General features: G+C 45.0%; 1 protein-coding gene across 4 annotated transcripts in view; it reads right to left on the bottom strand.

Moving 5' to 3' along the window:
* Positions 1-15629, bottom strand: part of DISC1 (DISC1 scaffold protein) — a 368084-nt gene that overhangs the window by 137743 nt on the left and 214712 nt on the right. The window contains exon 10 of one of the 4 annotated variants that reach the window (XM_037737790.1): positions 7195-7288. The exons of the other annotated variants lie outside the window; for them this stretch is intronic. Within the exon in view, the coding sequence (XP_037593718.1) occupies positions 7248-7288 (41 nt within the window). The 3' untranslated portion in view covers positions 7195-7247. Of the gene's footprint in view, positions 1-7194; positions 7289-15629 lie in introns of those variants that run through there. 4 annotated transcript variants of the gene reach the window in all.

The following is a 15629-nucleotide window of genomic DNA, read 5'->3' as shown; positions in this document are numbered from 1 at the left end:
CCTCATTTGAGGTGACAGGGAACATCACCACGTTCCAGCTGAAAGAAGGACGCTTCTTTACCTGGCTGCTTCTCATGGCTCCAGGGAATATTTAGAGATTATCTCTTCCCTTGCTGTAGGGACCCTGACTACCAGTGCTGCAAATAAATCAGCCTGAGACGGCAAGGATAGTGCATTCACCCAGAAGTTAACCATTAAAAACCACTGTGCCCCTATTTACTCTGCCAGATACCCTGTGCCTGTAAGGCCTGAAAGAAAAGCTAAGTCCCCCTGTGGCTTCTGGGCCCTGGGCCCACAGCAAAGAGGAGTGGAGGTGGGCTGGCAAGCCTGGGCTCAGACCCTGAGTAGCTACTGACCGACCATGTGACCTCAAGCAAGTTCCTTTAAGCTCCTGAGTCTCGGATGCTCATCAAAGAAACAAGGTGGAAAATCAGGCCTGTGCAGGCTGTTGTGAGTGTTAGATGTGAACTTGCAAGGACATATGGCACACAATGAATGAGAGTGATGCTTATTGTCAGGTTCTTGCTCCAAAATGTCTGGCTGTTTGGAAGCCTTGTGTGATGAGAACATTTTCACGGGCCCTGGAAACTTTGACTGAATGAGACACGAAATGGGCACTAGTTAGAGTCACCTGCCACCTCCCTTCACCTGTGTGGTGAAGGAAGGGGAAGTACTGGCCCTGAAGCAGGACCCTGGCTGCGAGTGTGTATGGATTGAATTGTTCCCCCCCCCATAAAAAGTCTATCGGTGTTCTTAACCCCCAGGACCTCAGAATGGGAACTTATTTGGGTATAGGGTCTTTACAGAGGTAATCAGAGTTCAAATGGGATCATTAGAGTGACCCCAATCCAATATGACTGGGGTTCTAATAAAAAGGAGAAATTTGGACACAAATACAGACACAGAGGGAAGACCATGAGAAGAGACGGGAGAAGATGACCAACTACAAGCCAAGGAGAGAGGCCTGGAACAGATCCTTCCCGAGAGCCCTGCCATCTTGACAACACCTTGGTCTCAGACGGCTAACCCCCATGACTGTGAGACAATGCGTGTCTGTTCTTTAAGCCACCTGGTTTGTGGTCCTTGGTTACGGCAGCTCAAAACACCAGTGCAGAGGCCCTGTTGCCAAGGAAAGTCCCTTCTTGACCACAGTGATGCCCTGCAGCAGAGACCAAGGTATCTCACTCTCTTCTCTTGCCCACACCATGGTGTTGAAACTGTCCCTAAAAACTTTTTTAAATAAAATTAATCAGGGAAGAAAGAGAGGGGAGATAGGAAAATAAACCCAGCTTGCAGCACACTCACTGTTAATCAGGAGGTCAGCCTGCACTCCAACGCCTTCCTCAAAGCTGTTTGCTGCCTACTGTAGAATCGCAGAGACCCTGGATCACAGTTCCCCTTAACTGCTCTATAGATAACACCTTGAACATCATGAAACATTAAGTTTTTCCTTCCAGATATTCCTTCAGGTCCTACATTCTGAGGAAACGGCTGACTCGGCTGGTTTTAGGGACCCCTGAGGAGCTGACCCACCCAAGAACAGTTTCTACATCCTGATGATTTCATCCCCCTTGCCTTGCTCTCCATGATCCCCTTAAAAACTCCAGCCCAGAACACCTTGGAGAGTCTCCTCCCCTTCCTACTCAGCGCCCTCTGACCTTTAAACTCTTTTTCTGCTGCAAATCCTGCTGTCTCCATGTAATGGGTCTATTACTGTGCAGTGGGTGTACAAACCTGTCAGGTCCTATAACAGTGTCGTCATCTCTACCCTACAAATAAACACATGCCTAAGAAGCTTTCACTTGAAATAAAATCAAGAGTAAAAACTTAAGTATTCAGACTTTAATTTGAATAACTTCTCTCAAACTAAGAAATAATAAAATGAGACATTCTTCTCGCTACCCTCAACCCAGGTGACATTTCCTCATTGTCTTAGTCTGGTTTTTGTTGCATTTAACCGAATACCTGAAAGTGAGTAATTTATAAAGAAACGGATTGATTTTGTACAGTTACAGAGGTTAAGTCCAAGGTCAGGGGATGGCATCTGGTGACAGCCTTCTTGCTGGTGGGGACACTGTAGAGTCTCAAAGCAGCACATGGTGAGAGGGCTGAGCATGCTAATGTACTATATTCAGGTCTCTCTTTTATTATTATTATTATAAAGCCACCAGTCCCACTCACAGGATAACCCATTAACTCATTAATCCATGAATAGATTAACCCACTCGTAAGGGCAAAACCCTCATGATCCAACCACCTCTCAATAGTGTCACATTAGGGCTAAACTTCAGCATGAGTTTTGGAAGGCACAAACATTCAAACCATAGCTCTCACCCATGTTGCTATAATGACTCTCAAGTTTAAATGTCCACTGGGACTTCACCTGGGTCCAGACCTCTGTGTCTAATTGCTTCCTCAATTCCCATTTGGACATCTCTAATGCACCTCAAATTATATACTCTTAATGCACTAGAATGATGATCCACACCTCCCCATCTCTGATCCAGCTCCAGAGTTCAAACACTACCATCTCACCAATCACAGACCACCAATCTGTTCCTGCCTATGTCTTGAACAGGGTCATTCTTGTCATCTCTTCCCTCTCCTGCCCACCATGCCCCCCAATCCAAAACATCCCCGGGGCCCATCAGCCATTTCCCCACCCATCTCTCCTGGCTCCTTGTACTTCTTTCCATACCGGCCTTTCCCATCTCTGCTTGCCTGACCCACCATCACAGCCCCCACAGGTCCTTCCAGGCACTCCTGCCTCTCTGATCCATTCTCCTCACAGGAGACCACATGGCCTTTGAAAAGCACAGATCTGATCATATCACTGGCTACAGCAAACCTTCCAAGAGAGCTCTCATGCATGGCTGGTGGGCGTGCAAATTGGAACAGCCACTTCGGAAAACTGCTTGGCAGGATCCATTAGTGTTGAACATATGTATACCTTTAGTCCCAGAAATTCCATTCTTAGAAAAACACACAAGAGCAGGTAAAATAGAATCACCAAGTAGCTCATAGTACAGTCTGAGCAACCCTAATCTCAAAATCTGAAATGTTCTAAAATTTGAAATTTTTTGAACACTGACATGACACTCAAAGGAAATGCTCCCTGGAGCACTTCAGTTTCAGATTTTCAGATTAGGAATGCTCAAGCGGTAAGTATCACATAAATATTACAAAATCTGAAAAAAAAATTGGAAACACTTCTGATGCCAAGCATTTCAGATGAGGGATACTCAACCTGCAGTACTATTCCAAACAGCCAAACACTACCCAGATGTCCACAACAGCAGAACTGACAATTAAATCATGTTCTGTTCACACAGTAATCTATGGCTATAAGTAGCAACCTGGATGGGCCTCATGTTGCTGGGTGAAAGAAGCCAGGCACAGAGAACACATATGGTATGACTCCCTTTATATAAAATATCTGAATGGTCAAAATTAACCTAGTGTTGCTACCAGTCAGGACAGGGGTTGCCTTCAGAGCATGCTGGGGACTTGGAAGGGCTAAGCGTGACTTTTGGGGGGTTATTAATGTTCTGCTTATGGATTTGGTACTGGCTGCAAGATGTGTTCACAATGAAATTCACCCAGCTCACCTCTATGGGTGCTTTTTTGCATGCATATTATACTCCAGTAAAAAAAAAAGGGCATTTAAAAAATGACAATGACATTGACAGCTTTCCACTGCCATTTATATAAAGATGAAAGTCCTTCACTTGCTTCAAGAACCTGCTTGGTCTGGTTCCTGCCTGTGTCTTGAACCCAGGGTTACCCCTCTCAGCTCCCCATCTCTGCTCACCTCACTGGTCTTTTTTCCACCCCTTGAAGCCAGCAAACCCCTGTGGCCTTGTGGTCTTTGCACAGGCGCTTGTTCAGCTGGTCTGGTGCTCTTTTCTCCCCATCTGTTACCACTGCACCTCAGTTCTGAACTTGTCACTTCCTCAGAGGAGTCTCTCTGTGCTCTGCTCCTAGCCTGGTCAGGTGCCCCATTTCACACTCTTCCACCTTCCTTCATGTCACTTGTCACAATTTTAATTGCTGTCTGCGTCTTTGATTTAAGTTTTCCTCTCCAACTAGACTTACAGGCCAGGCATTCACAGTGCCTATCTGTCTTGTTCATCAATGTATCTGCAGCACCAGGCCCAGCACTTACCTGATAGCATATGCTTAATAAATATTAATAAAATAAAAGAATAAGCTGTTTTAAGATATCAGTGCCATTTCTTTGCATCAGACATCTCAAAAGACAACTTTCTGAAGTTATGAAGTTTGATTCTTAATGTCTAATTCCTTTCTGCTGCAATTTCAGTTCATTTGTCTTCATCTTACCCTCAGTGAATATGAATTGAGATACTTACCACTCAATTTCCATTTACCATGCACTCTTTTTACGTCTTTGAATTTAGCTATTAAGTCATTTTTGATTTTCATCTGTTCAGCTGAAATAAGCTGATTCCGTGCACATCAGTCATGCATTCCTATTCTTCAGTTGTGTTTTTTGTTTTAAATGTAAATGCAAACATGCAAAGTTACATGGAGGAAAAAAACTGATCTCAACATGTATGTCCCACCAATAGGCTGATAGTGGGCAGCTGTACCATACAACCTCATAGAGCATACCTAAAGTGACATTAATACCCAACATCCATTGAACTCCAATGGGAAGAGGAACCAGAAACTCATGGTACTCGAGTATCAAGCAGAAAGCTGGTTAGTAAGAACCAGAAATAAGACTTGAGTACCTTAACCTTTACTGGTCAGATCAAATCATATTTATTTTTTCCCTCTGCCAACACAAGAGTTATAAAAACACAAAATTCTGGGTGCGTGTATCTTGACTTTTCTTTAAACAGTAAAGGAGTTAAGTTATAGTCCCATTGTACATTGAATTTAGCCATTACACTTATGTTGATTCACTAGTACAACATGACCGTTTTCTCTTAGTGCTCAAAACCATAACAGTGCTTGTCAATAACATAGGTCAGGATGCCTGCAGACATCCAGTAAATTCTCCTTGCTGTACGAGGTTGGCCTCTGCAGTAAGACTTATATGAGCCACCCCCCAGAATGGTGGGTGTCACAGAGCTCTTGATTAAAAAGGAGTCCTTGGCCAGGCAAAATGGTTCACGCCTGTAATCCCAGCACTTTGGGAGGCCAAGGCAGATGGATCACCCGAGGTTGTGAGTTTGAGACCAGCCTGACCAACATGGAGAAACCCTGTCTCTACTAAAAATACAAAAATATTAGCCAGGCGTGGTGGCCCATGCCTGTAATCCCAGCTACTACGGAGGCTGAGGTAGGAGAATCGCTTGAACCTGGGAGGTGGAGATTGCAGTGAGCCGAGATCACACCATTGCACTTCAGTCTTGGCAACAAGAATGAAACTCCATCTCAAAAAAAAAAAGAAAGGGTCCTCATATCAAACTAAATCTTCCCTTCTAAGTTTTGGTTCTTTACTTGTTGAGGAGATTTCCTTGACTGCTGACTTGACCCATTGATCATGTAACCACAGTCACCTCCAGAGTAGCCCTTTGGATGGCTATGATATCAATACTGTGTTGTGGCTCCCATCAGGGCTATCTCCACCAGGTGGAACCATTTAGCAGTGGGCACCCTGTACACACCCTGCCCATTCCCCTAAGCCTTCACTTTACCATTAACCATGAGGGTGGGAGGCAAACAAAAAAAGGTGGGAGGGACAAAGGAAGTCCACATACCTGACACTGAGGCAGCAGCAGAAAAGAATCAGTCATGGCTGCCCCAGCTGTAGCCTGCCCACCTCTGTTATGGCTTCAGAGACAGCCTGCTATGGCCCCTGAAAGCCACAAATCTTCTTGAAGCTCATTTGCAGCATTGAATTCTAGGATTCAGGAATGCTAAAACCAGTGGAGTGTTCAGACACAAAGCTTTAAAACCCAGATTGCAACTACCACGGGTCAGTGACAATTAAAACCATTTATGCAAAAGGCAAGCTTGCTCTGTAAGCTGGCGCCACTGTTGCTACACCTTGTTAGGAATTTAAGATGCTAAAATGCATATGAGATGGGATGGTGTATTAAGCAATTCTTGCATTGCTATAAAGAAATACATGAGGTTAGGTAATGTATAAAAAAGAGAGATTTAATTGGTTTATTGTACTGCAGGCCTAACAGGAAGCATGATGCTGACATCTGCGTGGCTTCTGGGAAGGCCTCAGGAAGCTTACAGTCATGGCAGAAGGCAAAAAGAGACCAGGCACATCACATGACACAAGCAGGAGAAAGAGAGCTAGAGGGGAAGTGCCACACACTCTTAAATGACCACATCTCATGAGAACGCACTACGACGAGGACAGTACAATTAGGGGGATAGTGCTGAACTATTCATGAAGGATCCACCCCCATGATCAAATCACTTCACCCCAGGTCCCACCTTCAAAGCTGAAGAATACATTTCAACATGAGATTTGAGCAGGGACACACACCCCAAGTATATCAGAGGGGGTCCTTCAGAATGTCCTTGCTGTATATTGGGGCTCTTGGGCCTTTTGCAGCCCACATTTATCAATCATTTCCAAATAGAAACCAGTTCAAGAACATTCCTAGGAAGCTGAGTTAATGGACTACACCATGGCCCATTAACCCACGTGGTCTAGCCACTCACATACCTTTTGGTATAGTTTTGTTTATGCTTTTTCCCTCTTTGGTTCTCTTTACTTGTGGCCCCACTTCCCAAGCCAACATATGCTGGGGAATTGTGAATGATCTAAGTTGTCCATTATAGACCTTAGGAGAAAGTTGGAAGGAAGGAGAAGAGCAAAGCCAAGACACACCTGCTGTCACCAGACAGGAGAGTGAAAATGACCATGGAGCCTTGTACTTGGCAATTTAGAAGAAGTACGGTTTAGTTCCTTCAAACTAATATGTTTAAATAATGATAGGCCCAGATGTGTTAGAGGGAATTTTATAGATCATCTCAGCTCTTTTTCTTATTTGCAGATGAGAAAACAGTGAGGTCAAGGCCAGAGAAGTGAATTGCCCAAGTACTCAAGGAGTGGTCAATACTGCTAATGATGTCAAACCTTCGTAGGCAGCCAGCTACCCCCACAGCGGGAGACATGGCCAGAGCACCCAGGCAGCAGGACGAGGAACCCAGCTGACCGACACTCGGCTGACAGGTGACCTTCACTTACCAGGGCCAGGGGCTGGTGGTTCATGTCCTCACAGGCTCAGCTGCAGAATCTTCTCCTCTCCCCATCACTGACGGCATCCTGGATCACCTCTTCCAAACATCACAACTATAAGTGTTTGTCACAGCTTAATAAAAATTCAGCTTGCCACAGACAGGGCAGATTTACAAAGATAGAGATTGACTTTTTAATCGAGTTGATATCCATGGGTTAGACAAGTTAGAGGTCCGGGTAAGGTTGGTAGAGAACCCAATGGCCACATCCAGATGATGCTCTGCCTGGATCCTGAGGGTTTGGGACGTCTGCACTCTTAGTTTCTGATGGAGATTGTTTTCATGTCTTCATTGGTATCTCATTTAATGCTATGATATTCTTCATAATTCAGATGGTTAATGCATGGATAAGTTGTTTTAGTGTTTTGAAGCAGAGGACTATAAAAACAAGTGTTTTTGAATGGAAGGGACAAAACAAATGGGAATAAGGAAGTCTTTGGCCAGGCCATGTGTTTGAACATCACTGTTTAAGATTACTTAAGGCTGGGCACAGTGGCTCATGCCTATAATCCCAACATTTTAGGAGGCCAAGGTGGGTGGATCACCTGGTCAGGAGTTTGAGACCAGCCTGGCCAACATAGTGAAACCCTGTCTCTACTAAAAATACAAAAATTGGCTGGGCGTGATGGCAGGTGCCTCTAGTCCCAGCTACTCAGGAGGCTGAGGCAGGAGGATTGCTTGAACCTGGGAGGCAGAGGTTGCAGTGAGCCAAGATCACACCACTGCACTCCAGCCCAGGCAACGGAGCAAGGCTCCATCTCAAAAAAAAAAAAATATTTAAGATAATCTTCCAATGATAGAAGTCATAATCTGGGGATTCCAATTACATTTTCCACACAGAACCCCTCTGACAACTTTCTGTTCTGAGTCAGTCTCCCCACGCAGTGAAGATCCATGCCTTTTGCAGTTCCTTGGCTCTACGGGAATGATCTAATTATGAGGTTGAACCCATTTTCCTTGACAGAAGGAAATTTGTCATCTGAATTTTCCTTAACGATATTTCTAACCTGCCTTCTCACTAGTGAACTTGTCCTTACAATTTCTAAACCCTCCCACTCATTCCCTTCTGTGAGTGTGTCACCGGGTTTTATAAGTACTCTATTCACACTGGTTTCCAAATCACGAATTGGTCCATCGTATAAGACCCAATGCTATGGAAGGGGCGCTAGCCAAGGGACATCATGGAAAGGGGCTGAAACATAAGTCTGACTACTATCAGGCTGGAGTCCGCTTTGCTTCCAATCTGCAACCCTACTGTAAATCGTTGATCTCTACTAGGCTTTGAAATGGTGATTAGTAGCCTCACCTGATGCTCCTCTGCCTCTCTTACTGGGGCACTGATGGGAAAGACTTTCAAATCTTTCATGGAGACTCAATATCAGATAGTGGGTTTTTCTTCCCAAGGTCTCCTTCACATGGCCACTTTACAGCAGAAGATCTTGTTAGAAACTCTGGGCGCAGAGTCAGTGATTGTGAGATTAGGTCCTGCAGCTGAAGCTCCTTGCAGGGCTGCTCAGGAAGGACATCAGGCCCCCGCCCTTCTTCCACAGCAATGTCTTCTTCATGGAATAGACAAACTCCTGATGCATGCCTGAAACACATCTTTATATATATATACGGTAGTGGGAAGCTCCATGCAAGCAGGGATTATTTCAGAATGTAAAAGGAAAAATTAAAACTGAAAGTGTATGTCAAAGCCAATTTCAATAATTGCTTATCTGGGGTACAAGGAACCTGCCTCTGAAATATGCACTTATCTTGAAAACAGGCAGGCACCCCAACAATAGATCATATTTGGAAAACGAGTTGAGTGGATGAGTAATTTAACGAGAATTTTCTTCAACTGGTTTCCAAAGCATTGTGAAGACTGTATGCCTGTCATCTGGATTGGTTTAAAATAAAACTCAGTTGATTTTTTTAAAGAACAGATGGAAAGAGGGACACAAAGGCAAACAGTATGCAAACAACAGCAGAATTTCAAACAGGAGTGGGTAAAGAAAGGGAAAATAAACAGAAGTCTAGGAAACAGCTACAACTTCGGTCCTAGAAAGGAATTTTCCAATTTATGATGTAGACACGTTAAAGCTGAAGAATCTCTGTGACTCCATCTGCAGCCGAAGCATCAGACCGTGGGGTCTGTTAGGGAGCTGGAGAGTGCGGGTATCACTAGATCAGGGTCGGACTTTCAGGAGCATTTGGGTTCATTCAATCAATAAAAGGAGTTAGGAGTAATAAGAAAGTTTTCAAGCAAATGGAGAAAAACAACCTTACAAAAGAAGCACATGACACATACATTTTTTTTCATTACTAAGATGGGAGATTTAAAAAACAAAGAACGAAAGAAAGCCAATGTTGAAGGGACTGAAGTACACACAATTCAATAGCGTAAGAGATCAGGGACTAAACTGAAAGTTCTCATTTTGGAGACACAGGTATTGATCTGTCCAGAAAACCACATCCCCACGCCTTGCATGCATCAGGCTGTCTTCACGCTGGTCACTGACTGAAGGCTTCCTGCCGCTGCCCACGGAATTGTCCTAGTGCCCGGCTGAGGGCCTCTGCCAGGCAGAGTCCCCAAGAGAAAGCCAGAGGAAGTCCAGGTGTCCGCTCTGGTAGAGAGATGGGACTCTCCAGTGTCTGAGGGTGAATCTACCGCACAGAATCTGTGGCTCTGCTTTTGAATTATGACAGGTGAGACAGAGACCATCAAGAGTTGTTGGGAAATGCCGCATGCAGGATCTGGCCACGGTGCCACTGAGTGGCCCTGGAAACATGGCAGAGCTGGTCTCACCACCCCCAACCCCAGAAGCCACATATACCACACACACACACACACCCCAAAAGCAAATTCAAACATTATAGAGATCTAGAGCCTGCTGGAAAATTACACTCTCCACAGACAGGTGCACGTGAGAGGCTGCTATTCAGGGTGGCTGACTTCCTTTAAGACAGAAGACAAGGAGGTGGAGATTACCACACAGCTGGCTAACTACGGTAGAAGCCACTAGGAGGGTTGTCTATACTTAAACTTCAGAAAGAAAAGCCGCTGGCCACAGCTCGTTTGAATTCAACCACACTTCCACACCCATGGCACAATTCTACTCAAAGAGAGAACCCACCTAGCACTATGGGCAGAATTATGTGTAGCTGTGTTCACTGTTGGTGCCATCCAAGGAAATGTATGCATTAAAGTAAGGATAATTGTGATATTCTCCCAAACTGCCTCCCTATCCTTCTCCCTCTGCCCAGAGTGGGTCTCTTCCCTCTAGAAAGACCCAGAACCTTCTTTTTTTTTTGAGACAGAGTTTTGCTCTTGTTGCCCAGGCTGAAGTGCAATGGCGTGATCTCGGCTCACTGCAACCTCCACCTCCCAAGTGATTCTCCTGCCTCAGCCTCCCAAGTAGCTGGGATTACAGGCATGCACCACCACGCCCAGCTAATTTTTATAATTTTAGTAGAGACGGGGTTTCTCCATGTTGGCCAGTGATCTTCCTCCTGACCTCACGATCCGCCTGCCTCAGCCTCCCAAAGTGCTGGGATTACAGGCGTGAGCCACTGCACCCAGCCAACCCAGAACCTTCCATTCTCTCTTCCCACATTAGGTGCTACCCTCAGAAACTGCCTACACTCTGAGGAGAGAATGGCAACTAATAGGTAACACTCTGCAAAGTGTATATGCATTTATAACCTAGTTCAAAAGGAGCCTGTGACTCTAGACCTTCCAGCACCAACCAACGAGAAAGGAAACATCACAAGGCCGGGGCTTGCTGCATCAGTGAGTGCAGTCAGCTTTGAAGCTCCTCTGAGAAGCAGAGACCCGCACACGGCATCTGCCCTGTTCCACACAGGTCCAGCCCCCACCACATCCCCAGCGGTGTGCCCCCAATAACTGGAAGAAGAATAATGCTGGGTACATACTACAAAACTGAGATTCTCGTTTATTCTCAGAAACTGCATTACTAGAGCAAAATTAAAGTCATGATCGTTCGAAAATCAGACAACTTTGAAGAAAATATTTATTCTTTAAAATATAATCTAAATTAGTTTTTAAATTAAATCATTTTACCAGGCGTATCTCAGTTTGTGGAGGAAATGACAGCATAATAATTTCAGAAGGAAACACTAATGGCTAATCTCTAAAACCAGAGTTTCTAATAGGTTAATAGGCTGGCAATAGTGAAGATATGTCTCTCATTCTTGTTTGTCTTCTTGATCATGTTTTGAGGGCTTTTTAGGGTGCTGTCAATCTCCCAAGCCCCTAACATGCCACAAGGTCGTGCTGCACTGATCAAGCTGAAGTCTTATGGAAATTGATGGAGCCACAGCTGGGCAGCACACCCTGGTTCAGCCCACCTTCCCACCACGAGCTCAGGATAGCTCGCCTGATGCTCCTCTGCTTCTGTTACTGGGGCACTGACGGGAAAGATTCGCTATTGTAGATAGTGAGACCAGCCTGGCCAAAATGGTGAAACCCCATCTCTACTAAAAATATAAAAATTACCCAAGCATGGTGGTGCATGCCTGTAATCCCAGCTACTTGGGAGGCTGAGGCAGGAGAATCACTTGAACCTGGGAGGTGAATATGTTGCGGTGAGCCGAGATCACGCCATTGCACTCCAGCCTGGGCAACAGGAGCGAAACTCCATCTCAGAAGTAAAAAAGAAAAAAGAAGGTTCTGGGTCTTTCTAGAGGGAAGAGACCCACTCTGGGCAGAGGGAGAAGGATAGCAAGGCAGTTTGGGGGAGTATCACAATCATCCTTACTTTGATTCATACATTTCCTTGGATGGCACCAACAGTGCACACAGCTACACACACACACCACCAACAGACAGCTCAGGCCCCCTCAGAGATGCAGGTCACAGAAGCCAGCACACATGTTGGCCAACTACTTATCACAAGCTGCAAATCTATTACGCCTGAGATCACTGGATGCATTATAGGGAAAAGAGGGGAAGACAGGTATCTCCAATTAGAACCTTTTGCCTAGCTCATCTAAGAAAGGACTTTAAATTGGAGTGATCCATGACTCTTTTATTCTGACCATTTCCCTGGATGCCCATGGGGCTCCATGCCCTTATCATGCTGGTGTTTATCCTGCTCTCTTACTAAATAGAGCACATTGGCCTTTGCCTCTTGGTGTCCTGCCTGGGATGATGTTCCCCTATCGGAGCTTCTCCGGATGATCCCAGGCAAAATGGTGGCCAAGTGTTCAAACCTTGTCTTCCGAGCCTTCCTCACTCTCCCTCTCTTGTATCCCGCTCCACCCTGAAAACTGAGCTGTCTCTAGGCCCCTGTCCCCTCAGATCTCCTATAACCACTGCTGATGGGCTCAAGTAGTGCCCCCAGAGGTAGTCCCTTTGCCACCTTTTTCCTATTTAAAGTTCAGCTTTGTGTTCTGCTTTTCAGACATGGGCTCTCCCCAGGTGTAAAGGACAGTAAGAATTTTATCTAGGAAAAAAACGTGACTGCTGGATAAGATAGGACCCCTCCCAGGAACCAAAGCCCAAACAATTTCATCTCAAGACCTTCACAAAGAGACACCACTATGGTTTAGACACTTGGCCCCTCCAACCCGAATGTTAAGATTTGCTCCCCAATGTTTAAGGTAGAGCCCACTGGGCAGTGTTTGAGACGTAGGTGCAGATCACTTCTGAGTAGATTAATACTCTCCCTCAGGGGTGAATGAATTCTCACTCTATTAGTTCTTCCAGGGAGCTTGCTGTTAAGAAAAGCCTGGTACCAACTCCTCCTTCTTGCTTCCTCTCTGGCCAGATCGCATGGCCAGAGAGGAAGCAAGAGACAGAGGCCCTTACCACATGCAGACCCAGTGCCATGCTTCTTGTACAGCCTGCAGAACCACGAACCAAATGAACTTCTTTTCTTTATAAATTCCCCAGCCTCAGTCATCCCTTTATAGCAACACAAAATGGACTAAGACCCTATTAATTCAGAGGAAATGGATCATCATAAAGGTCTTCATCCTCGTCATCTCTAACACAGGTCTGACTCAAATTTTCATTAGGGACCATTTTTACTTTTTGCACTTTGCACTCAAGATAACTAGCAAGTCTGTTCCTGAGTTAAAAACCTACGAAGATAAGGGAGACTCCCCTGTGGTCGTATATCTTTCAGGCATATTCTTCGCCCAAACCCAATCATCTGCTTCCTTCACTGCTTTTCATTCACTCATTCATTCATTTGCGCATTCATTCAAGCAAGCTGATATGTTTGATGTCCTGATATGTAGTCTGTGTCCATCTCTTCAAGTTCAGCACTCTCTATCAACCTTCTGAAGCTTCTCATTATGGGCCCAACAACGTGGCTTCTTCCTCACATTCAGGGCAGCAACGTGAGGAGGCAGTACATACCCCTGCTCTTGTCCTGATTATTATTGTCCCATGATTGCATTTCCCCATTGCTCCTCTCAAAAATGTATAATTGGTAACTCTTTTTTCTTCTTTTTAGACACAGGATCTTACTCTGTCACACAAGCTGGAGTGCAGTGACACAATGATCGCTCGCTGAGCCTCAAACTCCTAGGCTCAAGCAATACTTTTGCCTTAGACTCTTGAGTAACTGGGACTATGGTTGCTTACCACTATGCCCGTTGATTTCATATATATATATATATTTTAGAGATGGGATCAGGCTGGTTGCCCAGCCTGGTCTTGAACTCCTAGCCTCAAGTGATTCCCGCCGTCAGCTTCCCAAAGTGCTGGGATTATGGACATGAGCCACTGGGCCTGGTTTGGTGACTCTTTCTAAAGCCCTAGATTTCATTGCATGTTATAATCTTCTTCACCTCTCTCACAAAGAGAGAAGAAAAAATAAAGTTTGATTAGGCTACCAGCTGTTTTGAGGATGCATAAAGGCGGGTCTAAGCACAATCCAAGACTTTCATGACAACTTTTGGAGCTCAATATTGCCAGGCAAAACCACTGGCAAACCCTTGAGAAGGTAAAAAGAAAGAGATGAAAAAGAAAATAAAGGAAAATGATGAAAGAGGGAAAGAGGAGTTAGGCACACAGTGGAAAAGGAGAGGGAAAACAGAAAATAAGGACTAGGGGTAAAAACTGGAGACAAGATAGGAGAGCAGAACCTCTTCCCATCTAAAGAGGGGAGAGGAGGGGTATTGGGGCAGGCGCTACTGAGCGCTCTCCTTTGCCCACCTGGGAATCCCAGCCACGTGCATATGGCTTTTTTGCAAAAGCAGAAATAACTGTTTATTTTTTTATGCCTCCACAGATGAGCGTCCTCTGAGGTCTTGTTTTGCTTTGTTTTCTCTTGTCCCCCAGCCAGCTAAGCAGGAGCTTTAAAATTCACTCAGTGCCAAAGCATACTCATTGCAATACAAATGGAAAATTAGCAGAGGAATGCTAAGGGGAGGGTGGGAGCTTTTTCCCTCCCTTGCCAACAGCCAGGTTTGAAGCGCTGTGCTCACCTTCTAGAGGTGGTCTTAACCACGCTGGTGATAAAAGCCTGGCGGATTAAAAAGACTGTGTCCTTTCATCAAGCCATTCATGGTGCTCCAATTGTTTCCTGACCAGGGGCTTCCGGTTCATCAGTTTATGATCATTTGTAAGGACTTGAAACATTCCTTTCTAAACACATCTAACTGTATGGAAAGATCTATCAACACAGGAGAGGAAAACTGCTGACTGATGGGTAACACGACAATACCATATGGGCCACAGGGCTGTGTGCCCGAGACTTATCTTTTTTTTTCAAAGCTTGAAAATGAATTTCTCCTGTCCTGCACGCTCACAAGGGTTTACTAGCAGCTGAATTAATTAAGAGCATCTATGCATCTGATGGGGATGCTCCCACGGCTGGAACAGGCGCCCTCTGCTCCTCCCGGGTACCTCGCTATTCCCTCTATTATTATTATTTTTTAAACACAGTTCCAAACCACTTTTTACAGCCTCCAGGGTCTAGCCATGGGAAGCCTTCCATGAATCAGCCCTAGTTCTTCTGTGCAGCCTATTCTCATCTGAAGCAAAAGAGGTACATCCATTGCATGTGAAACAATTACTTTCTTTAAATCTTTCTCATTTCCAATCACATGGAATGTCAGTGTGATAGCTAACCAGACATGTGAATAAGTCATGCAATACTTTTTCAAAGCAGATTTAAATAAAATATCCCTCATTATGGTGCTTAATTCCATCTATTGCTAAGAAGACAGCCATCTGGAGCATACCAGCAAGGTGGGTATTAAGGAGACATGCACACCCCATAATGTAACACTAACCCAGAGGGTTGACGCCAGGCCTCGAGAAGACTGGTGATGTTATCAAGGAGGAAGGTAACTGTGTTGATTTATCTGTCATTTTTATTCTGTATTTTAAAGGAATGAAGACTGGCTATCCCGAGGTGACAAATGAGGTCTTAGAA

The sequence above is a fragment of the Cebus imitator genome, unplaced genomic scaffold, assembly GCF_001604975.1.
Source record: "Cebus imitator isolate Cc_AM_T3 unplaced genomic scaffold, Cebus_imitator-1.0 Scaffold42, whole genome shotgun sequence".
Taxonomy (NCBI): domain Eukaryota; kingdom Metazoa; phylum Chordata; class Mammalia; order Primates; family Cebidae; genus Cebus; species Cebus imitator.
Note: the sequence above shows the minus strand (reverse complement) of the source record. Positions and strands in the feature narration are given on the sequence as shown.